The sequence below is a fragment of the Theropithecus gelada genome, chromosome 1, assembly GCF_003255815.1.
Source record: "Theropithecus gelada isolate Dixy chromosome 1, Tgel_1.0, whole genome shotgun sequence".
NCBI lineage: Eukaryota > Metazoa > Chordata > Mammalia > Primates > Cercopithecidae > Theropithecus > Theropithecus gelada.
The window spans coordinates 167,532,315-167,557,084 of NC_037668.1; the positions used below are offsets into that span (position 1 = coordinate 167,532,315).

Below are 24,770 nucleotides of genomic sequence, written 5' to 3' on the forward strand. Positions count from 1 at the left end.
CCTTATCCTCCACCTCAGCTTAAATTTCACATTCTCAGAGAGGCCTTTGTTGCACACTCCATCTAAAATGCTCTCCTCCATCTAGTTTGTCTCTAATAACACAGTATGGTCATTTCCTTTTTGGCTATAATTATTTGATTTATTTTTGCTATAATTATTTGATTTATTGTCTATTTCCCACACAAAAATGTCGGATTTAATTATTGTGTCCCACTATTGCGTCCCTAGTGTCGAGTACTGTGTCTGCCATATAGCAGTTTAATCCCAAAATGTTAAACATTCCACAAAACTGGAAATCTTCTGTTTCTTATCCGCTTAGAAATGCTTAAGATTGCAAGTACAAGTAATTAAAATTAAAAAGCTTTAATTTTTAAGATAAAAGCCTATTCCACCTTGACAAGTAAAAACTAACATTATTTTACTAAATTGTTCTGTATTTTTTAATGTCATTTATGAATTATTCTTACAAATGCTTAGTTTTCATTTATTCAAATAACAATTGGAAATTTGAAAGGAAGTCTATAGAGTAAATGATGAAGTTCATAAAAGCTACAAGATAAATTTGTTAATCACAATGAACACTGAAAAAGAGACTGAATACAGAGCCACAGAGGTTATGAATATATTAAAATCAGTCTATATATTATGGAAGTGCTATCATTGTCCACAAATTTCTGATCATATATAATCCTAATTTCTAATTATATGCAAACATGCAGAATCTAAAATTAACATGGGTAAAAAAGTAACTTATTAAAAGAAATTAAAAAGTTATTTGCTTGAAAAATACTTGAAAGCAACTAGCAAACATAAGTAAATAAAAGGTAAGCATTCAATATCAAAGAATACTTTGGGGAAGACTTTTTGAGATCACCTGAATCAAAATGTGAATCTGAACAATATTATCACTTTATGTTTATTTGTATAAATACATAAAGTTTCTTTTTAGCTTTTCTTCCTAAAAGAATTCTCACTGACAATGGCTGCCACACAGTAAAATAGTGTTATCTAGAAATATAGTTAAGAGCAAGCACAGAGAAATTAAGCATTAATGAACAAAGGATCAAAATACCTCACGTATTATTTAAAAATGAGAGTAACTATGGTCAAAGAACTAAGAAACAGAGAGACCCAAAATTCACCCTACTGTAACACTATGTCAGACTGATAAAATAAAAACCAACTTCAATCCTATAGCTCTAATCAATGAGCAAAATATAAGAGATTGTATATACCAGATCAAAAAAAGTTTTTGATAATCTTCCAACATAAAGAACGTAAGTTTTGAGAGCCAGCTCACAAACTCTGTGAAGCCCCTTTCCTAAGCTCCTCCTCACACCTGTTCTCTTCAAGGCTGCTCCTATCACAGTGCCTATCTCATTATGTTAGTGGTGTCTTTGTTGTAACCCCACTAGAATCCCATGAGTCTCATTATGTTTATCTTAATTTTCCTAAAGCCTTATCCACTGACCAATAAACACTAGGTGGTCAATAAATACTGGAGGAATGGATTCAATGATCAGCAGGAAGGGAAGCATTAAAGAAGGAGGCAAGAGAGAAAAAGTTGGTACAGAGAATTTCACAATTGTTCTATTAGTTAAGGCACCATCTTATTTTTTTGCAAATGAACCATGACGGGATACAGGTACATTTTCAAAAAGATTGGTTAATGTTGCCATATACTGTAGGCTCTCAGATCCCTTTATGATTTCCAAGAAGTAACATGCATTTAGCACACACATTCTTCTTTCCCATACAGGTAACAGGTAAACTTGCAGTAAAATGGCCAGAGCTGAGCACATCCTTTGTTAACGGCCCTGAATAAGTGAACTAAATGGAGTGGCACAAAGTAGGGAAGGGTCTTAAAAACTAAGCTGAGGATTCTGGATGTTATCTCATTAAAACTTTGTAAGCAGATAAATGAATGATAAAACCAATAATTTAGCTTATGAACTCAACCGAAGTATTCAAGGAGTCTAGTGGACCTGGGAACGGTAATACAGTTCTTGAGACAAGTAATATAGCCTTAAAATAAAAAGTGGCATGAAAAAATTCAATATGTAATTCTTTAAGGTTTTTTGTAAAGAGTTAGGTTAGCATTCTTCAAAAGGAAAAGCATTGGTCAGCAATATTTTAAATTTTGTTTTATTTTAAGCTGCAGAAATGATTTTTTAAAAAGAAAGAACCATAGGTTTTCCTGATCAGCACAAGTGTAATGCATCGCAAGTATCAATAATATGTTTAAAATGCAAATATATTTCTCCTTACAAAGATTTAAGGCACTGCTCCCTCATAAATAAGCAAAGAATATCTTCACAATATCATTTCTCTCTTCTATGAAGCAGTTAGGTTTAAACTAGAAGATGTCACAATATCAACACTAAAGCAGAAAGGAATGGGATAATCCAAAAGAATAAACTTTAACTTCCTGCAGTAATTTGAGGTTTATCACAGCGTAAACAGAGGCAGCTAGAGGGTAATATCCAATTAATACTGAAGGGAAATACAATTGTGCAAATTAACTCACACTTATCCAAATTTCCAATCAATAGAAAAATGCAGCAAGAGCTTTTTTTCTGCCTCCTTCCACCCCCTCCTCCATTCTTTCTTTCTATTTCTAATAAGAAGGTTCTGTAATGTAAGAAATAATCACTAGAGACAGAACTGAGCCCTCCTTTCCACACTCAGATTCAGAGAAGGGATCCAAGAGTCCCCAGAGACCTCCAAATGTATCTCAATCCATCCATCCTCCCATCTTGACAACCTGTGGCAGATTGGCAGCTATGTTCTCTCCACTCTATTCTGTATGTTGAGCTTGAAATGTTATTTTGAAAATAATGTATTTTGAAGATTGTTACCCTACTTGAGAGTCCACAGTGCATCCTCAATTACCTACAGTTCAAATTCCTCTGCCTGGTTCCAATGCTCACCACAATCTGGGCTCACATTTATAGCCTGGCTTAAGTTCCAATTCCACCAATTCCAACAGCTCAAATTGACATCTCCATTCTGTGAACTCTTATTTAAATCAGGAACCCATGCCACAGGGTTTAACATTAAATTGTTCTAGATAGACTCTTTTTCCCCTGGAGGGCAGGAATAATACCACTAGTTTCTTTTTTATTTCCCTGGGTGCTCAGAAATCATAGTACAAATTTAAGACATTTTAAAAATGAATCGAAGAGTTCTTTTGTAAGGGAATAATTGTTCCAAAAGTAATCTCTTTCATAAACACTAATAACTACATTCCATATTGTGTTTTCTTAAGCTCTGAGTGGCATATGAAAACAGAGAAGACTGCAATTCTTATATGCTGCTGGTGAAAACTTACACCAGTGCAACTCTGGAAAACAATTTGGCATTAACTTGCAGTACACATGCATCCCCTGTGGCTCAATCATTTTCATTCTTAAGCACAAACAAGAGAGAAATTCTTGTATGTGTATACTAGGAAAGACATGAGAATATCAGAGAAGCATTGTTTGTAATAGCAAATAACTGTAAACAACTTAAACAGCAATCAACAAGAACAGGGGAATATTATACAGTAGCAAAAAGGATAAACTACAGCACACGCACCAATACAGACTAATTCCTCAAACATGATGCTATCTGAAAAAAAGCAGGCTCTGTGAGTGTGTGTGTGTGTGTGTGAGATACATATATAAAACGTGCTTCATTTATGTAAAGTTCAAAAAAAATACAAAAGTGAACAATTTTATTTTAGAAGTTCATACTAGTGTAGGAAAAACTATAAAGAAAAACAAAGGAATGATAAACATTACATTCAGGATATGGTTATCTCTGAGGGAAGGGAGTGGCACACACATGTCGAAAATATTTTTAATATTTATTTCTTAAGCTGGTTTGTGGACATGGGGATATCTCTATTATTATTTACATTTAACACATACACCATATAAAACCTTTTATAAATCATTACTGTTTCATTTTTAAATGTAAATTAAAACTGTTCATCTCTATATTGGCTGTCACAAGTATACTAATCACCTTAAGAAGTTTAAAGAAAAAAAAAAAGGACATTTAGATTTCACAGGTCTCTGCAGAAAAAAGATAACAGACTTGAAAAGCAAAATAGGCTGTAGCACGTGTGAAGAATAACTATTACCATAATTGAAAAAGGGAAGTAAAAGTGTATGAGTCACTGTGTGATTTATTGTTTGATGTCATGCACACTGGAAGGCAGAAAGACAAGTACTTTCTAGGCCAGAGGATCTCATTAGGGCAAGTGAAACTTACAGGGCTCTGGCAAGTGAGCATTCCAGGGTAGCTCAGTGGGACTGCAACTCCAGGGTTAGGGCAGGACTTGGAAAGAGGAGCTGGAGCAAGATAAATGAATTCAAGAAGACAGAAAAGGGTCTGGATTACAGAGCAAATCTGATTCCAGAATGACACAAATACAATAAGGGATTTTAAAGTTAGGTATCCATGTTCTAATTTTATCTGCCTCGTTTTTATTTCCAAGTAAATAAAGTTCACTTCATTTTCCTTTCATTTTTTTTGCTGGTATAGTTTAACTTCCATTTACTAACTTTGGGCAGTACATTTTGTGACTCTAGTTTCTGACTACAGTGCCTACAGCTGTAGAACTTCAGTGAGTATTCCACAGCTAGTTAAATGTCCAGGTAGAAGTAATGGTGATAACTCAAATCTGTCTCTTAAAATCTAGAGTTGTGAAAGCTTTTTGAGGTTCAATACCAGCTAAATTTTTAAAGCCTAGAAATAGTGTTAAAACGAATATTTCCATTCTATACTACACTTGATTCTGGCTTTTAAAATACAGCGTTCATTCTTTCCCAGCATTCTCAACTTAAGGCTATCAGTACCCAATCATTCAGGATATACTTTTATCATCTATAATTCACATAGTATAATTTTACATTGATTTACATAATTAAAATCATCTTACCTGCACTTTTTTTAAAGCTACTGGTACTCCATCCAAGAGACAGGCTGCTCTATAAACTTCACTAAATTGTCCGCGACCAATTTTCTTTTCTATTCGAAAGTTGGCTAATGTATTATAGCCCATATCCGGTCGTAAGGCCTTCTGTAATTAAAAATGTCAGAAAAATTTTCAATCACACAATATACACACAATACACACAATCACTGATCATTTTCATATATGTAGGTGACACCTAGGGTAAGTTTGCAGACATCCATTCACTCAACAACAAATATTTATTGAACTTATGCCAGGCACTGTCCTACACACTGATGATACAGTAGCAGACTAGAGAGACAATAATCCCTGCACCTGAGGAACTTACATTCTAGTGAGGGGAATAAACAAGGAATACATTAGAACATATATAAAATATATATTTTTATATATATTATGTGAGATAGGAAAGCCTAAAAAGAAAAAGTTAATTAAAGAAGAAGGATACAACATGAACTTTTAGATAGGAACTCCTTAGAACTTGTCTTTAGTTCACAGACTATAAACTTGTCCCACCCAACCTAGTATTTCTCTGATATTTCTTTTCTTTTGCAAAGATCTTTGAGTTGAAATGGACCTTACAAAAATATATAATCATTTAGTCCAAACTGTCAACTAATGCATGAAATACTTAACTTCCTGACAGTTATTTAACTTCTGCAAAGAATATGTCCAGTGGCAAGAAGTTTACTACCGCACTATGCTGGCTGCTAGGGAAATAGAGATGAATGAGATATGATTTCTGTCTCAAATGGCTTAAGTAAATACATAGAAGAGGCTCTTCACTATGCTATGAGAGAAATAAATTATAAGATATTGGGGGCAGGGGCACAGTGGCCATCCCCATTTTGAGACAAAACTCAGGTTATAAATTTTACCGATTGTCTTAGTTCTTTTGTTCACTTTTTTGTTCATGGACTCATTCATTCAATATTAAGTTATGGGGTAAACACTAACTGAACATCTACTACAGTCAGACACTGTCTATCGCTAAAGTTGGAATATTACCTTTTACATTCCTGATGGCAATCATTTTAGCATCTCTAGCTATTTAAAATACAACAAAAAAAGCCTATTTTAACTATCACTTGCCCTTATATCTTCTCTTTTTTGGCTAGACATGCCTGAGCCTTTTCAAGATTCCTGGAGTACTGATGAGCACACTCTTCCATGCCTTTTACCATTCCCCTCACACCCACAGTCCCCTCTGTACTCTCCAAGCCAAACATGACATTCTTGTGGGGCCAGGCTAGTGCACCCTCTAATGAGACTGAATATTTAAGACCTATTAATGCAAAGATGGCACTGGTTCGTGAGCACATTACATCCAGCTTAAACTCTTAGGCCTTCAAAGAAACCTTTGATAATTATGGCTGATGGCCCCATAACCCGGACTTACGCAGAAGGCTATATTGATATATGGGCCAAACTTTGCATTAACCCCTAGTACATTTTATCTTTTAATTTCACTATATATATCATGCTAACAAAAACTGTAAAATTCTGCCAAAGTCACTATAATTCAAATCCAATGTTTTCTCTTTAAAAAAAGAAGCAATAATTTGTTTTTGTACATTGTTTTCTTCTTCTAGAAGCCCAAAATACCGTCAAGAAAAAGATCATGCTTCCTTTAAAATATGCAAAACAACGAGAGTACAAGAAACGTTTCAAATTTCAAATTCATTTCATAAATATAGAACCATAAGATAATTGTTATAATTACTACAACAATGATAGAAAGTCCCATTTTCGTCCCCACAACTTAGCAGGCACTGTATATCAGGACTTAAAATGCCATCAAATTCAATTCTCTCACCAATCCCATAATGTAGATGTCATCAAACCAAGTGAATGTCTAGTTGATTTCCAAGTATAGCCTATGCCACACTGCCATGTTATTAAGCAAAGTCACCTTTAATATGACCCAATATTACGGGAACCTACATGATGATCCACAGATATTTTCAGTGTTAAGTCTTTTGACTAAAAAAAAAAAAAATAAAGACAAAAATGGAATAGAAATGTGTTTAAAATGAAGATGAAAAAGCATATCACACTAAGAAACATAGAACAAAAATAAAATTATCATATAAAGGGAGATAACTTGCCATGATGTTCATTTGCAAATGGATTTCTTTTCATAGCCATTGAATTTACAATTAAGTGTCAATGTGACAAAATGATATATATGTAACAAAGAAACTCACAAAGTACCACTTCTCAAATATATCCAATGGATATTTGGCTTTTTTTTTTTTACGTTTTTAACTTTAAATAAAGGTTTTTTTTTTTTTTTTTTAAAGGAAACATGTTTTAAATTGTCTATGATTGCCTAATAATTGTTTATACTGACGCACTAGAATAGTCTGTGTCATCTAATAAGTATAAATCCTTCTCTTATACACAGAGATCATTCTTTCACTTAATGAAGATTTGTCAATCTCAACAGCAAAATACAGCTTCATCGTTAGAAGGAACACTATCAAACGATTCAGATACTTTAAATTTGACTGGGAATTCCATCTTCTGTCTGCACAATAACTTGACAAATACTAGCGTGAAGTGCTAAGGCAGTGTGACAACCGCATGCTGAGAGCAAAGTCTCACTAATGTGTTTTGGCATGCAGGTTTGTAATCACACATTTACATATGCAATGACCTACATTTGCATGTCAGATCACACACTGTCTTGGTTTATTAAGACTGGGCACCTCCCTGTGCTTGGCCGCCAGAGTGGCGAAAGAGGGCCAGAGGGCGGTGTTTTTTGGCAGTTGAGGGATGAACTGCCACCAAGGATTAGGTTGATATGGCCTGAGCATTAGACACTTCATTAGACGTAATCTGTTTAACAGTGGGCAGTGTATGTAAACTTCACAGCCCATTTGCGGCACCTTTTTCCCCCTATGGCCTTTCTTCAAAGGGCAATGTGGGTGAGTGACAGCTTGTCTCATCTGCTCCCATGTCCTGTCACCCAGTGTAGATGTGGAAAGCTGACATGAGAAGGAGCATAGCTGCACATCTCCAACCACCCTTGGGTCTCTCTGCCACACTGCAATTTGTATAAAAATAAGCTTGTATAAGAGGAGGTCTCCTTTAGCAGATCATCAGGCAGGTAATATATACATACATATATACTTCGGTAGCGATTATAGTATATTGTTGTCAATGCCACACTTCATTTTGCTGAGTTACATTCCACTGTAGGCAGCATTAAATTAGGGGCTTTAAATAAAAAATGGTATCATCAAATGGGTTCCCACTCAAGTAAAGAACTATTTTTAGGAAATAGCTATATTCTCTTTATTGAATGATGTTCTATGTCCCATATGTTTTAAGTTACTGGGAATAAAATAACTCAGCAAAATACTGAGATTCAAATCAGCATGAAATATAAACCAAATAAAATCACTTAAATTGACGTTTTGCTGTTCTCAGTTTGGAGTGTAAACTGAGTCTCAGTTCCTTGAAGTTCCTTAATGATCCAGGTTTTTTTTTTCCTAAGTGGCATAAAATGGCTTTTAGATTTGAGATGAGTCACTTAGACGACCTTCAACTTTTATGGAAGTAAAACCCCACTTTGTTTCTTCCACTATCAAATGAGGATAATGATGCCTTATCTACGACAGAAGGCTTTTCAAGTCACTTTTGCACCTCACTATGGCCCCCTCCACCAGCTGCACCATGTATTTCCCAAGTGCACTGTGAACTCTGGCCTCATGCCCATGGCATTGCACTTGCTTATTCTCATGCTTTCTGAATAACTTCCTTTTTCACACCCAGCAAACCACAGCTCATCTTTGGGATTCAGTTCCATGTCAGCTCTTCTAAGGAATCATCTTCAACTTACTCAGGCAGCTTTATTGGCTTCTACCTCTGTTTCTGTAGCAATTGACAGTAGTCATTCAACTCTATCAAGACACATACAAACTCAGGCACCATGTTGGGTCCTGGATCACATACACTTTTAATTATTTGTTTATACAGCTGACTCTTGAACAACACAAGTTTGAACTGTGCAGATCCACTTATATGTAGATTTTCTTCTACTTCTCCCCTCCCTGAGACAGCAAGAAACCCCTTCTCTTTCTCCTTCTCCTCTGCCTACCCAATGCAAAGACAATGAGGATAAAGATGAAGATCTACTTTCCACTTAATGAATATTAACTATCATTTCTCTTCTTTATGATTTCCTTATTAACATTTCCTTTTCTGTAGTTTATTGTAAGAATACATTATATAATAGACAAAACACACAAAGCATGTGTTAATTGACTGTTTCTGTTATCAATAAGGCTTCTAGTCAACAGTAGGCTATTTATACTTAAGTTTTTAGGGAGTCAAAAGTTTTATATGGGTTTTTAGCTGCACAAACTACCCTCTTGTTGTTCCAGGGTCAACTATGTATATACATTTCTCCTTCCAGACACTGAGTTTCTCAAAGGTAGAGTCCAAAGGGGTTTTTTTTTTTCTTAGCTTTTTATAGAAACGCCATGAAGTAAAGAATAAATACTAACTCCGTTAATGTATTTGAAAGAACTAAATGAATGTAAAAGGCCCAAAATACATAGGGCATGACTATTATTATCTACAAGCTCTAAGTAGAATCTAGTAGAGAATCAGTATACTGTTCTGGGTTCTTATTAACAAACTTTTTTAAATGTGAATACACTCTAATCACATTAACAAGAGATCTTACTAACTAATTGGGATTAACTTCTACATATTGGTCTGTGTTCACTGAGTTTCCTTCACACAGATACTTTTCGTTTGAAAACAAAATTCATTCCGTTTGCCACTGGTTCTTATTTTCACAGGTGCAGACTCCTTAAACAGTAACTTCCCAGGACTAAATTAATTTCTTAATTTGCTTTAAATTTGAAGGCAAGGACACTTACTGAGCAATAAGATAATTCAGGATAACATTATGATGATAATCCTCTCTGGGGAAATTAGAAGAGTCACAGCATGAACTCAATAGTCTCCCCAGAGAGAAAATTATGTCCTGATAATTCCTCGAGGTATTGTTATCAATGATTTAATATACAAGCCAGTATTAATTACAATAATTAACACCATTAATAAGGTTTTCATTGTTACTGCAAATTCATCTCTTACTGGTGATTTTCCAGAGCCACTTAATTAAATAAACTACCTTATATTTTATATTGTTGCATTTCTCCAAAATTTAAAACTAACAAAACTTTAAAATAACTTTCAAATTTTATTTAGCAATAAAGCTCATGCTATTATCTTTTATCTTTAAAAAGGTGTTACCCACCTCCAAACTGCACAAACCAGAACATCCTTTCTATCATGTATTCTACAGACTTTCTGTCATATTTTCTACAGACTTCACTGGAAACCAAAAAAGGCAAATAAACAAAAAAACACCATATGTGCCACCAAGACCTAATTATTAGTGCTTCTTCCTATTTGAAAATTATCTCCCTAAAATTTTTTAACTATGTAAAATGTAATCTATTCCTAAAGTTTCCTAAGTGTCAGAGACTTACATCAGTTTAGACAACATGCCATTAATCATTAAAACTGGCCTTTTATCAAAGGAGGAAATTTTACTATTGTGTAAGAAAAATGAGTGACCAAATATAACCAGTTATCTAATTAAATTTATAAGACCCTGGTATTTGTAGCATTTAATTGTCATTAGTTATATTACCAGCATAATAATTATTACATCCAAATGATGTAACCAAAAATACTGATTATCTCTTCTATGTTATCATGAGCAAGATAATTAATTAATGTCAAAGATACTCCCATCTCCCCTACTTCCCTATGAGCACGACCAGCTATACCTGATAAAGTTAAATATGGAGAGAAAAAGCCTTTTACTGAAAGACAGAGACAGAGAGTAAAAGTGGTTGTTAACAATTTATTCATTTATTCCACAAATATTACTGGAGGGGGATATAGCACAAAGACACTAAAAAGGCAATAAACAAATATATAATAAAAAAAGTGGTTACATGTATAATGAAAGACAAATTCTGAAGATATTTATATATTTTAATACTCATTTTAAAAACAGGGCTCATAAAGAAAGAGGACAGGTTGATTTGAAACCAAGTTGTTCACTCGACAAATATTTATTGAATGCGTACTATGTGTACCATTCTGGGACTACTATGTGTACCACGCTGGGACTAGTGAGAAAGCTTATACCTAAGAGAAGAAAAATAATGAACAAAATAAGTGATAAGGTGATACATTCTATGGAGAAAAATATGGCAGGTTGGACATACTGCGTGAGTGGGAAGGTTCCATTTTCATTGAGTGATCAAGAAGGTGATATTAAAGTATATACTTGAAGAAGATGAATGAGCAAGCCAATGGGAAACTACTGAAAGGCTTTAAACAGATGTGACAGAAATATTGCTGTGTTGGGAATAGATTAAAGGGGAAAGGAGCAAGGATGAAAACAGATCAATTAGGAAGATACTGCAATAAGATAGGTGAAAGATTAAAGTAACTTCAGAGTAGCAGCAGTGGAGAAGAAAAGAAGTGCTTAAATTCTAAATGTATTTTAAAGCTTCAGCCTATGGTGAATGCTAACATTAAATATGAGATCAGAGAAACAGGAGGAAGGTAGTAATGGCTCTAAGAGTTTTAGCTTCAGCAACTGGAATGACAGACTTCCTACTGAGAAGGAGAAGATGGTGGGTTGTCAGTCTGGAAGGAAATATTTAGAGTTCAGTTTGGGCCACATTAGGGTTGAAACATGCAAATTTGATGCCAAGTAGGCAAATGGATATATGAGTTTGGAATTTGGGGCAGAGGTCCAGGTTGAAATACAAATTTAAGAGTCACCAGCATAGAATCATGAGACTGGAAGAGAACACAAAGTAAGGGATATAGAGAGAAAAGAGCTCTAAGGAACTGAGCCTTGGGGCACTCCACTGTTAAGTGTCACCTTCTCAGAAGGTGAGAAGAAATCAATAGAGGGACCATTAAGACAAGAAAACAACAAGATTCCTGGAAGCCAAGTGAAGAACAGGTTTCAAAGAAGAGAGCATAATCAAGTCTACCAAATGCAGCTGCTAAGTAAAATGAGGCCTGAAAACTGGCACTGGATGGAGCAGGAGAGGTAACTGTGACTTGACAGGAGCAGCTTAGGGGGCACAATGGGGTAGAGAGCTTAATTAGAGTAGATTTTAGAGAGAAAGGAGAAATGGGAGACTGAACTACAGAAAAACCTTTCTGGGAACTTTGCTATAAAAGGGAGCGGAGAAATAGGTCAACAACTGGAAGGAAGAGTAACTTAGACTGTTTAAGGGGTTTTCTTTTGTTTCATTTTGTTGTTTAGAGGGGAGAAATAATAGCATAGTAGCACAGACTCAGTAGAGGGGGTGCACATGGGAGGGTTGGCCCTTGAGAGCAGTGTGGATAGTTCATCTGGTAACAACAGAAAAGGCAGACGGTGTGAATACAGACTCTGGGAGGAGGATAACTATGGTAGGAGACTGTGGAGGTTCTCTTCTGACTGGCTGGTTCAGTTTCTTCAGTAAAATAGGAGCAAGGGCATCAGCTTAGAGCTAGGACGAGGAAAGGACATGTTATGGGTTTGAGGACAGAAAAGATATCAAGTGGGAGAGTTTGGTGCCAGGAAAGTAGGGAGTGGATGAGTTAAGGATGATTGCTGAGCAGCATTAGGCTTTACTTGAGTTTCATGGCCATAAATTTAACCTACAGCAAGAGTCCTCTTCCCTCAAAAAAGCTATTGTTCATTCTGTACCATCAATAAAGTTATTCAATGAAGGAAACTGTTACTAGGAGAATGTAACATCTAAATTTCTGAAAAGACTTCCAAAAATAGAAGCACTCTGCTCAATACCTATGACAAACAGGTTGGTAAAATCAGTTGACCAAAAGAAACAAGTTAAATGACACTTATTTCACAAAGAAAGTAACTCCAGAAGATAAGCTAGAGAAAAAAGAAGGTAATATAGTTATCGAGACTAAAATTCATACCCAATAGGGTGGGATACTTTCTTTCTGGCTGGCCTACAATGAACCCTGATTACTACCCTGAACATGCTACTCAAGGTAAACTTTATTTCATCCCTCCACATTCACTTCACAGAGATGCAAAATAGTAAATGGATTACAGTCTGAACTGCCATGAAGCTTAAAGGAATGGTCAGTCTACCTTACAGGTTAAGTTGCAAGACTCCAAGGTAAGATTTTCATACTTTCCACACTGTAAGAATAAGGAATATTTGTTTTTCTACCCACAGATCTGAGTGACATGTCTTTTCTCTATCGTAAGTAGCCAAAGTATTACACTATCTTCAAATTTAAAAAAAACATAACCTAGGCCTCTGATCACATCACAATGAAAATTAATCCTCCTTCTAATAACTCATAAAAATTCTTAAAATTGTACTCTGATTATAATTGGTTTATAATTAACATTTTGGAAAAAATGTGACTCTACCATAGCCATCTTCAGCCAATAACCATAAATCAAAATACTCACAAAATGTTAATTGTAAACTTCCATTGTTTAAAATTAGTCTTATAGTAAAGAGTAAAAATTTTACTATTTCCCAGTCACCACCTTTTATATAATTTGAATTTTTTTTTTTAAACCTAAATCCACTGTTCCACAAACAAGAGTCCAAAGGCAATGAAAATATACAGAACCAGAATCTAGTCAAAATATCCTTTCAATACCTTCTAGATGCTAGTGGAAGGAATCAAGAAAGGAAGAAAGGAGGAAAAAAAGGGAGGGTGGGAAAGAGTGGAGCCGATAGAAAAATTTCAAAATACATTAATAAAGAAACATAAATCTCAGATTCTAAAACAAAACAAAAGGAACTTATACTGTACTAAAAATGAGTCCACATATTATGCAATATGGAGTGACAGTATTCACTTTGAAACAAGAAAAAGAATGGATATGCCAAGATATCACTTATAATTATAACAGGGAATTGGTATTTGACACTCAGAAACCTGACTTCCTTAGTTTTCTGTTTATGCCCAGACTTCTACTACAAAAGTGAAAGAAGTCACTGGGCTAACCAGATGTTGCCATATCACCCCCATTACTCAGGTCAGTGGTGTGGAACAAAACAAAAAAAGGTTGTCAAAGCTGAGCAGAGGCTGTCCTTTCCCAGTCTTCTAAAATAATGCTACTGAGAGCAGTAACGTTTTTCAAAGACTTAATAAGCAATAATGCCTATAAGCTCTTGTCAGGTAATCTTTCTTTCACTGTCTCACACCATCAGTGTGAATGCAGAGAGGAGGAAAAAGAAATGTATCTCCCTTCCCCCACCTGCCACAAGGCAGCTAGAACCTTGGATGACACTTGCCTGTTTCCAACAGGGAAAGAGGTCCACCCACACAGGAGCAGCAGCAGGAGGCATAAACGAAAGGAACAGTGTGAAAAGAAATGCAGAACCGCTTCTATAATTTTGAAATTTATACTGTGGGGCAGCCCAGTGTCTCACAGGAAAACAATCACTTTTATTTTTCCCTCCTACTGCCACTCCGACCTTTCCTGGTTGGTGAGTCAGTAGGAGGCAAAAATGAAAGTGCTTTTTTTTTTCCTCTTTGAAACAGAAGGTTGTTAAAAACTGTGAATCTCAAAATCTCAAAACATGAACTACCTAATTTTTAGAGGTGTTATTTTATTGTCTTTGCTGGAAATAATATAATATGAAACAATAATGTTTGCATATGTGTGTAAAATGAGTCCTAAGAGGTCTATATTTAATAGATATGTTTATTATAATCTTGATAATATAATTTATGACCATAACATAAATATATATGGGGACTTTAAAAAAAAAATCTTCTTGAAATTAAAATATCGGCCTTACTTTAAGCTAAGGGGTCTTTTTACTCAATATAGAAAATTCAGACAGGTATAACAAAGAAAAGCAATGTAATAGTGCAATTAAGTAAAGGACTCATTTCATTGAGTCCCTGGTTGGTTTCAATTACATATTCTTATTGAGCCCTTGCTACATGTGAGAAACTAAAGTACCACAGGGCATCCAAGGTAAGTAAGACACAGTCCTTTCCCTCAAGGAGATTTTAATCTAGTAAGAGAGATAAGAAAAATGCCCATATAAAAATGACACCAAAGTATCAGAAATACCAGAAGAGAGATGCAAAGAAGATACCACCACATTTCCAAGGAAAGATACTGCTTTCAGAGGATCAGACAAAGCTTTATGGTAGAGACGGCTTTGTTGATGGTTCTTAAAGGACGGGCAGGTTTTAGAAAATTGGAGGGGAAGATGGAGGGTACAAAATGAACAAAGTCACAGAAGCAGAAAAGATCTTTTTTTATAGATGGTTATTCTCTGAACAGTGCTTCTGCGAGAAGTCAACAGATGCACTAAAAATAAAAAAAGGATTCCATAGACAAATTAAGTTTGGAAAACACTAAAGCCTATACCACTCTTCAAAATTCATTCACAATGCATACTAGTGTAGGAAAGGCTCTGAGGAACTACTGCCACAAAGTTGCTGTTTTCCCCAAGTCTCTTAAACCTATTTGACTACAGAACTCTTGTGAAAGAACACTTATCAATTGCCCAAATGTTTTCAGAAATACTATCCAAACAAAACTGGGACAAGGCTAGCAGAGTATACGTGAGACATATTGTAGAATGCCTCAAACACCAAGCTGAGAAATATAGTCTTCAGGAACAACAGCAATAAAAATGAGGTATCGCCCTGACATGGGGTGGCGACTGTTATTTTAAACATGTCATTACACATTAGCTTTATGACAAGCATTCACACTGAATGCAGGATGCTAAATAATGAATATATGTACATTTTTTACTAAAAGATTTTTTCACCTCATTTTATGTTATTAAATACAAGAAACAAGCAAATATATCACAGGAGAAATACACTACAAGTGAGAGGGAGAGAAAAGTAACCATCATGGAAGGCAGCTGTGGGCAAGGCAAGATCAGCCCACTAAAGCAGGGGCAGGTACAAAATGTACTGGCACTCCCAAACTTAGGCACAGTCTCATCTTTTTTTTTTTTTTTTTTTGTCTTCCTTCCCTAAACCTAATACTAATGTTCAGAGCTTACAGGTCATTCAAATAAAGTTAAAAGCTAAAGCCGCCTTTTTGTTTTCATGTTTGTCAACGGGAACTAAGCATTATCAAACAATATTTTAAAATAAATATTTCTATCGAAATGGCAAACTGCACCCCAAAAATATGTGCAATTGTACTGTATCAATTAAAAATAAATAACATATTACACCTAAATAATTATATCTAAAAAGTGTACTAATTACACCTAAAACAATTATACCTAAAAGCCATAAACAAAACTGAAAAACAAAGCAAAAAAAAAATGCTGATTAAAACTTGGAAACTCAAAATTAGTACTTTTGTGCTACTTTATTTCCTAAAGCAACTGTAAACGTACTACTTGCTTACACATATTTAACATAGATTATATATACTTCTGCCCACCTTAATTAGGATAAATTACCTGTGGTTGGAACTGAGGAATGGGCGGCCCTTGCATTCCTTGTGATTGCTCATCCATTGTCTGAAGTAACAGGAACTTTAGAACTCTGCAAAAATGTAAAGTTGAAATTTAAATAATGTAATCATTACCAATTCACATCATTTATCATACGCCTGACGCATGCATTCAAATACTAAATTTACCTGATGCTTCAAAAATTCACTGAGATACACCACACTCTTCTGCCATTTGCTAAATCCAAGCAATGTGAGCTCCCACAAATATTCAGTCTCAACCATTTCCACTTCTTCAAAAGCATTATTTGCTTAGAAAATCCCGTTTCCTGAGATGAAATTCTTTCTTCTCCATTCCGCCTTTTAAATCAAAGATACTTTCCTCTATCCAGCCACTATTAGAAGTATCAGAGTACGCTCCCTATAAAGTTCAATGTTTTACATCCCTAAAATGCACCTTATCCTAAAAATGTTAGTACTTTTATTCTTTCATCCAACTGTTTACTGTGATTTTTTTAATTTAAATTTCAAAGGCCAGTCCTCATATGAGTGTCTCCTCTTTTATGCATACTTTGTAATTATAAAACATTCATCCATTAATTCAGTAAACTAGGCTGAAGGTAACTACGTGCCAGGTATTGCACAAGACTCAAAAATTGAAATATTAATCACGCACAGCCCTTACACTCCAGGAACTACATTTGCACCGATTCTACTCAGTACTACGTGTTTCTAGGTTCTTTATAAATGTTACTTTATGACTAAAATCTGAGACTCAAAAAACTACGGTCTCTTTTAAATGGGATTAACTGATGGAACAACTAAAACACATCTTCACTTCATCATACTCTTTAAAAACCAATACAAATATTCTGGGCATGGTTCATTTGTATTACAAATTTCTTCTTCTACCCTGTGACTTGTCTTTTTAAAACCTTTCCAATGGTGTCTTTCCATGAACTAATGAATAGAAATTCATGGCTGGGCGCAGTGGCTCACACCTGTCATCCCAGCATTTTGTGGGGCTGAGGCGGGTGGATCAGGAGGTCAGGAGATCAAGATCATCCTGTCTAACACCGTGAAACCCTGTCTCTACTAAAAATACAAAAAACTTAGCCAGGCGTGGTGGTGGGCACCTGTAGTCCCAGCTACTTGGGAGGCTGAGGCAGGAGAATGGTGTGAATCTGGGAGGGGGAGCTTGCAGTGAGCCGAGATGGCACCACTGCACTCCAGCCTGGGCTACAGAGCTAGACTCCGTCTCAAAAAAAAAAAAAAAACGGCCGGGCGCGGTGGCTCAAGCCTGTAATCCCAGCACTTTGGGAGGCCGAGACGGGTGGATCACGAGGTCAGGAGATCGAGACCATCCTGGCTAACATGGTGAAACCCCGTCTCTACTAAAAAAATACAAAAAACTAGCCGGGCGAGGTGGCGGGTGCCTGTAGTCCCAGCTACTCGGGAGGCTGAGGCAGGAGAATGGCGTGAACCCGGGAGGCGGAGCTTGCAGTGAGCTGAGATCCGGCCACTGCACTCCAGCCCGGGCGACAGAGCCAGACTCCCTCTCAAAAAAAAAAAAAAAAAAAAAAAAAAAAAAAAAAAAAAAAAAAAAAAAGAAATTCATAATTTTAATGTGGTCTAAGTAATTAATCTTTTTCTTTATGATTAATGCTTTGTGTACTATTTATGAATTATTTTTCTACTCTAAGTTCTCACATTATTTTCTAATGTAAGGTTTATTTTTATAACCTTTAATATTTAGATCTACAAACCATCTGGAATTAAGTTTTTTTAATGATATAAGTCAAAGTCAATCTTTGTTTTTCTTTACGGATATCCAACTGACCTCAAATGATATATTGAAAAGATTATCCTTTACCACACTGCACTGCTGCTATGTCATCTTTGTCATATACCAAATGATCATGTGTTTATATATATATACACACACGTATATACACACACATATATGTATTTGCACTTTCTTTGCTGTTCCACTGGTCTATCTGCACTAACACCAATACTACACTATACAGTGTAGTACTGCCCTATAGTGTACATACTACACGTACTATTACTACTCTATATAAAACTACAGTATTAATTACTATAGCTTATTATAAAGTCTTGATATCTATTTAATTACATGTCTGATTTTAATACGAATTGTAAAATCAATCTGCTTGTTTCAATTTTCTAAAAAACTGCTCAGATTTTGATTGGGATTACATCAACCTTAAAGATCAATTTGGGGAGAACTGACATGTTAATAATATGGGGTTTTCAAACTCATGAACAGAGAATATCTCATTTATTTTAAGTTTCTTTCAATATGGCTTCCAGTTTCATTATACTGGTCTTTCACATCTCTTTTCAGATTATTTACTGTTTTATATTTTTTGATGCTACTATAAATGGTAGAGTTTTTAAATTCAATTTTCTGATGGTTATTAATGTATAGGAATAAAACATTTTTGCATATTGCCCCTGTATCTTGCAAAATTCCTAAACTTGCATATTAGTCCAAGTAGCTTTTTCTGTAGTTTTTTGCCTTACTACAATAGATAGACCCTCCAGTACAATGAATAGAAGTAGAGAGCAGACATCCTTTCCTTGCTCTTAATCTTAGGAAAAAAGTATTAAATCTGTCACCAGTAAGTATTATGTTAGCTATACATTTTCTATAGATGCCCTGATTTATCAGGTTGATAATTCCCTTCTATTGTTTGCTGGAAGTTTTTACAAAGAATAGATGTTAGATTTTTATAAAAAATTTTGCGTCTATGGAAATTATTACATGTTTTTACTTTTTTAATCTGTTAAAATGTTGAATTATGTTGATTCAATTGTGAATATTAAACCAGTATTCATTTCTGGGATGAACCCCACTTGGTCATGATAAATAATCATGTTTATACAGTATGGGATTCAAGGAGGGGAGGAGGATGAAGGATAATTCTAAAAGTGAATCCAAATACCTTTTAGTATGAAATCCAATATTAAAATCAGCATTTCATACCTAGTGTCCCACAGACAGTTTCACAAGATATTCTATGAAAAAAAAGAAAAGAGTTTCTTGGTCAAAGACCCCTATGAAATACTATTTTTTATATGAATCTCTCTTGAAGAGTCATAGTGAATAGCATAGCAAAGGATCCAAGCAGGCCTGCAATTAGTAAAAGTTTTTTAACTTTCTTCTTTGCTTTGTTTTCTTTGTGTAACATTTTAAAATATCCCTCAGTCTGACTGATCCAAAGAAGACATTTTGAGAAATTCTGTGCTAGGTTATAATAAAGTGGGTTTGCTAGAGCTACTGATAAGTGACAATATCTAAGTAAATAAAATCATGAAAAAAGAAATACAAAACTCAAGGAAACTTAAAGTGTTTTACTCTAGAAGTCTACATAAAGAACTCACTTCTACGGTATCCTCATAAAGAAGGTCAAGGAGCCTCTGCACAGAAATAAAAGTCTCAATAAATTTCTCATATTGAATTTAAACTTAAAAAGAGTGAAAAAAAACCACAAACTGTGTTTTTCCTCTGCTCTCACACCACAACAATCACAATAAGACTTCTGTGACCAAATGTGTAGAGGTTTCTCTCCACACATCAAGCAAATAATCAGTTCTGCAGTGGACATTAGCTGGGTTTCCTCCAATTCAATTCCAACACTATCTTCCTGGAGATAGCACCAGATCCCACAAGCTAAGGGCTCAGTCCCACAAGACCACCGCCCCCTTTCCATCAGTTCTGGAACTTCTGACCAACCCACTTCAAGCTGGGGTTCCCATGACCCCCTCTTTGGGTTTATTTGCCAGAGCGGCTCACAGACCTCCGGAAGGGAAATACGTTTACCGGTCTATTATAAAGAATATTACAAAGCATACGGATGGAGAGATGCATGGGCAAGTATGGGGGAAGGGGTGCAGAGCTTCCATGCCCTCTGCAGACACAACACACTCCAGGAACCTCCAATGTGTTCAGTTATCCGGAAGCGCCCTGAACCCGGCCGCTTGGGCCTTTTGTGGAGATTTCATTGGCTAGGCATGATTGACAAACATACAGAAATGTGACTGGACAAAAAAGCTATGATCAAATACTAACAGACTGAGTGGGGAAACCCAGCGAGGCCTGTCTGTTCAGCTTCTTCTTGGCCTCTTTGTGCAGCATTCCTCCTCCAGAGTATGGGACAGAACCCCTTCTGAAATGAAGGTGTTAAGACCTACAATCAGACAGAGCAGGTCAGAAAATTTCTTTATGGCTGTCTCCAAGACAGAAAGGTGGGGGAAGACCCCTTCCTTCGGGAGAGAAAGAAGCAGGTGAGAGGGCAGGAGAAGGTCACAGAGAGAGATTGTTTTCTGAGACCTGCTTCTGAGCCCTGAGGCACCCCAATATTAGAACAAAAGGCTGTAACAGCATTATGGGAGTTATGATGCAGGAACTGTGGATGAAAACATATACCTATTACAGTAAGTACAATGAATAAAAATTATTTGCATAATACATCTAACATAATTCCATGTGACGCAATCTTGCTCTGCTGCCCAGGCTGGAGTGCAGTGGCGTGATCGCGGCTCACTGAAACCTCTGCCTCCTGGGTTCAAGTGATTCTCCTGCCTCAACCTCTTAAGTAGCTAGGATTACAGGCGTGTGCCACCACACCCAGCTAAATTTTGTATTTTTAGTAGAGATAGGGTTTTACCATGTTGGTCAGGCTGGTCTGGAGCTCCTGACCTCAGGTGATCCACCCGCCTTGGCCTCCCAAAGTGCGGGGATTACAGGGGTGATTCCCCACACCCAGCCTTCAGTGGGTTCTTAATGTTATTATAGAATATGTCAATGTTTACATACTGATTTAACACCATTACTTATGTCCTCAGAAGACCAAATAGTTTATCTTGTACCACTAATCCTTTCATAAATGGAAAGAAAAATATACTTTAATATATAACATATTTTAATATGCATTCAATCTTCCAGATTGTAAGTTCTATGTTTCAGGGACACATTTGTGTCATCCACAGCTGTATCACCAGTGCTTACATCAATACCTGGTACAAAATAGGTGGCTGAAAGAATATTTATTTAATGAATGAATGAATACATGCATGTCAAGAAAAATCAAGTAATTATTGCTACAAATTAAGTATAAAATCAATGACCAAAAAACTATCATCACATTTAACAAATCTGGCAACCAATCTTCAAACAAACAAACAAAACACTCCCCAAAGAAGGTGCTGCCTGAATTGGGTTTTAACTAATTAATAGGAAAAGATGAGCTAGGGAAGAGAGGAATTCTGAGAAGAGGAAAGAACACATCAAAACAGTAAAAAGTATAGTACACACCAATTTAAAAGTAATTTCAAATTAAAGTTGGTGAGTTGTGGGAGACAGTGGGTGGGGAATTAGTAGCAAAAGATTAATCTAAAAATACACAAGTGTCAGTTTATGGAAAAAAAATTATGATATCCATTTGAAATGAGAGAGATATTGTTAGGTTTTAAGCAGCTGAAAGAGAGGGAAGTTCACTATCTTTGAAAGACAATCTTTCTAGCAATAGGACAGATGGGCACAACCACAAGCAAGAAAGCCAGTTAACAGGCTACTGCACCAATACAGACAAGAGATGACAAGAGTCATCATGAGGTACCTCTTAATCATCCTCCACCAGCTGTCAACACAACTAACCCACTTTCCTGAATGTTCTGTTCTTCACATCCTCCTGGTTTCTCTCCTAGCTATTCTAAGTTCCCTTTTCTATTTAACTTATACATGCTGGAGTCCTCCAAGACTTGAATCTTTTTTTTTGTTTTTTTTTTTTTTTAACCTACACACTTTTCAAGTCGTCCAGGATAATGTCATTTAAATTTTTTTTAAATTTTTTATTTTTTGTAGAGATGGGGTCACACTATGTGGCCCAGGCTAGTCTAGAACTCCTAGGCTCAAGTGATCCTCCCACCTCAGCCTCCCAAAGTGCTGGGATTTCAGGAGTGAGTCATCATGACTGGCCAGGATCATGGCCTTGGAATACTACTGTTATATGGTTACTCTGAAATTTGTATCTTCACTGCAGGTATCTATCCTGAGCTCTGAACTACAAATACCTATATCTAACTGTCCACTTGGTGTTTCCACCAGAATAAAGGATTCCACCTCTCATGCACTACAAAACTTGCTTTTCCTCCAATCTTTTTTTTATTTCTACATGCATCACCATCTACTCAATTGACCCAGCCTCACAATTCTCAAACTTTTAGGTCTCCACATTTCTTTACCTGAGGTCTCTAAAGACCTTTTGTTTATGTGGGTTAAATCCATCTATATTCTCCATATTGGGAATTAAAACTCAGAAATTTAAAAAAATACTTACTAATTTATTTACCAATAGCATAAGCCCATTTTATCTATCTATCTATCTATCTATCTATCTATCTATCTATCTATCTATCTATTTTATAAATAGCTACATTTTCCAAAAGTTAGTTAGAAGGGAAGAAGTGTCTTACATTTTGCAAACTTAATGTCTATCCTCATAGAAAAAGTTTCTGCATTCAATCTGTTGAGACACATTGTTTTGGTTGAAGTACAGACACATGTTGCTCAATGAAGAGGACATGTGCTAAGAAATATCTTCTTAGTTGATTTTGTCACTGTATGAACATCATGGAGTGTACTTCCACAAACCTAGATGGTATAGCCTACTACACAGCTAGACTATATGGTATAACCTATTGCTCTTAGGCTACAAACCTGTATAGCATGTTATTATACTGAATACCATAGACAACTGAAACACATTGGTATTTGTGTATCTAAACATGGAAAAGGTAATGCATTGCACTACAAACATTACAACACCTATGATATCACTAGGCAATAGGAATTTTTCATCTTCATTATAATCTTAAGAAACCGTAAGTTTTATATGCAGTCCATAAAGCATCATTATGTGGCGCATGGATATATATTAAAAAATCTGTCCTTCCACAAATGTATAGGTGAAAAAAACAGAAGTATTTTAATAACCATTTTATATCACTGTAGATATTCTTCTTTCATACTATACCAAATTTGTCAGGTGGTAGGTTCCCAAACTGCAGTGTGCACACTCAAATTATTTCTATGAACCTTCATACTCTTAAAATCCAATAGTCTATCTTGCCCTTTGCATAGATCTTTATTATACAAGATTTTTTACATTGGTCATCTGAAAATTTTTAGTCCACTGAGTTATTCAGATCTTCTAAATGTTGGCTATTTCATTATACCATTTAAAAACTCACATTAGTCAAGATCACCACTAATCTCATCCAAAAAAATCTTTAAATATCAAGAAGATGTCAAGGTCATACTGATGAATACAGGTTTTCCATAACTCTAATTTTCACTTTAAAAGTTCAAATATCATTAATAACAAATAATGTCAGTCGTTTTCCTTTAAAGGACAGGCAGTTTGTTTTCCTAAAAATATCTATGAAATGCCTGTCTGAATATTGTCTTGCTTTCAAGTAAACATGGTGTTCCATGAAAACAGTAGCTACTCACCTTGCTCTTCAAACAACTGCACAAATGCTTTTCCTTGAGAACTTTGATTTGCTGCAGTAGAACTTTAAGCGCACTTCCAATTTCACATATCATATTAAAAGACATATACTCAAAAGCTGACATTTGATAAGAATAATACTCTTTTACTACTTCATCAAGGACATTTTAAAATGAAACTTGCTCCCTACGTTCAACACATCAGTAAGCATCATTTGTTCTACTTCCAAAATATACCTGAAATTTGTTCATCTTCCTCCATTACCACTAATACTACCCTACAAGTTATCATCATGTCTCTACCTGGGACTACCATAATGGCCTACTAATTGATCTCTCCTTTTCTACCATTCTCTCCAAAGTGATATTTTGAAACATAAATGAAATTATAACACTCTCATTGTTCTTAGAATAAAATTCAAACTCCTTTCTGAAGAACAGTAGAATTCTGTAAGTAACCTCCTGCCTGCCTCTCCCACATTACCAGCCCAGTCTCTCTTAATGAATGCCTTCCATCAGCACTAAACTCCTTTCTGTTCTTGAAATCTGTGAAATCCTTTCTGGCATCAGACCTTTGCATTTACCATCCTCTAGGCCCAGAATCCCTGAATGGCTAGTTCAAAATCAGCTCTATCCGAACTGCCCTCGCCAAAGTAATGTCCTGCCCCCACCCTGACCCTTGCTTGATTCATATCTTCACGCTTTAGTTTCTACACAGGAATTATAACAATTTGTAATTGTCTTACTATTTACTTTTTGATTGTGTATCTCCTCTGCTA

At 35.6% G+C, this 24,770-nt stretch overlaps 1 protein-coding gene across 4 annotated transcripts in view; it reads right to left on the reverse strand.

Moving 5' to 3' along the window:
- Positions 1–24,770, reverse strand: part of NEK7 (NIMA related kinase 7) — a 145,026-nt gene that overhangs the window by 60,152 nt on the left and 60,104 nt on the right. For all 4 annotated transcript variants that reach the window (XM_025401716.1, XM_025401733.1, XM_025401725.1 and 1 more), the window contains exons 2-3: positions 16,459–16,543; positions 4,931–5,071 (exon numbers count right to left, since the gene is read on the reverse strand). In XM_025401716.1, coding sequence (XP_025257501.1) covers positions 4,931–5,071; positions 16,459–16,515 — 198 coding nt within the window. In that variant the 5' untranslated portion in view covers positions 16,516–16,543. The remainder of the gene's footprint in view (positions 1–4,930; positions 5,072–16,458; positions 16,544–24,770) is intronic.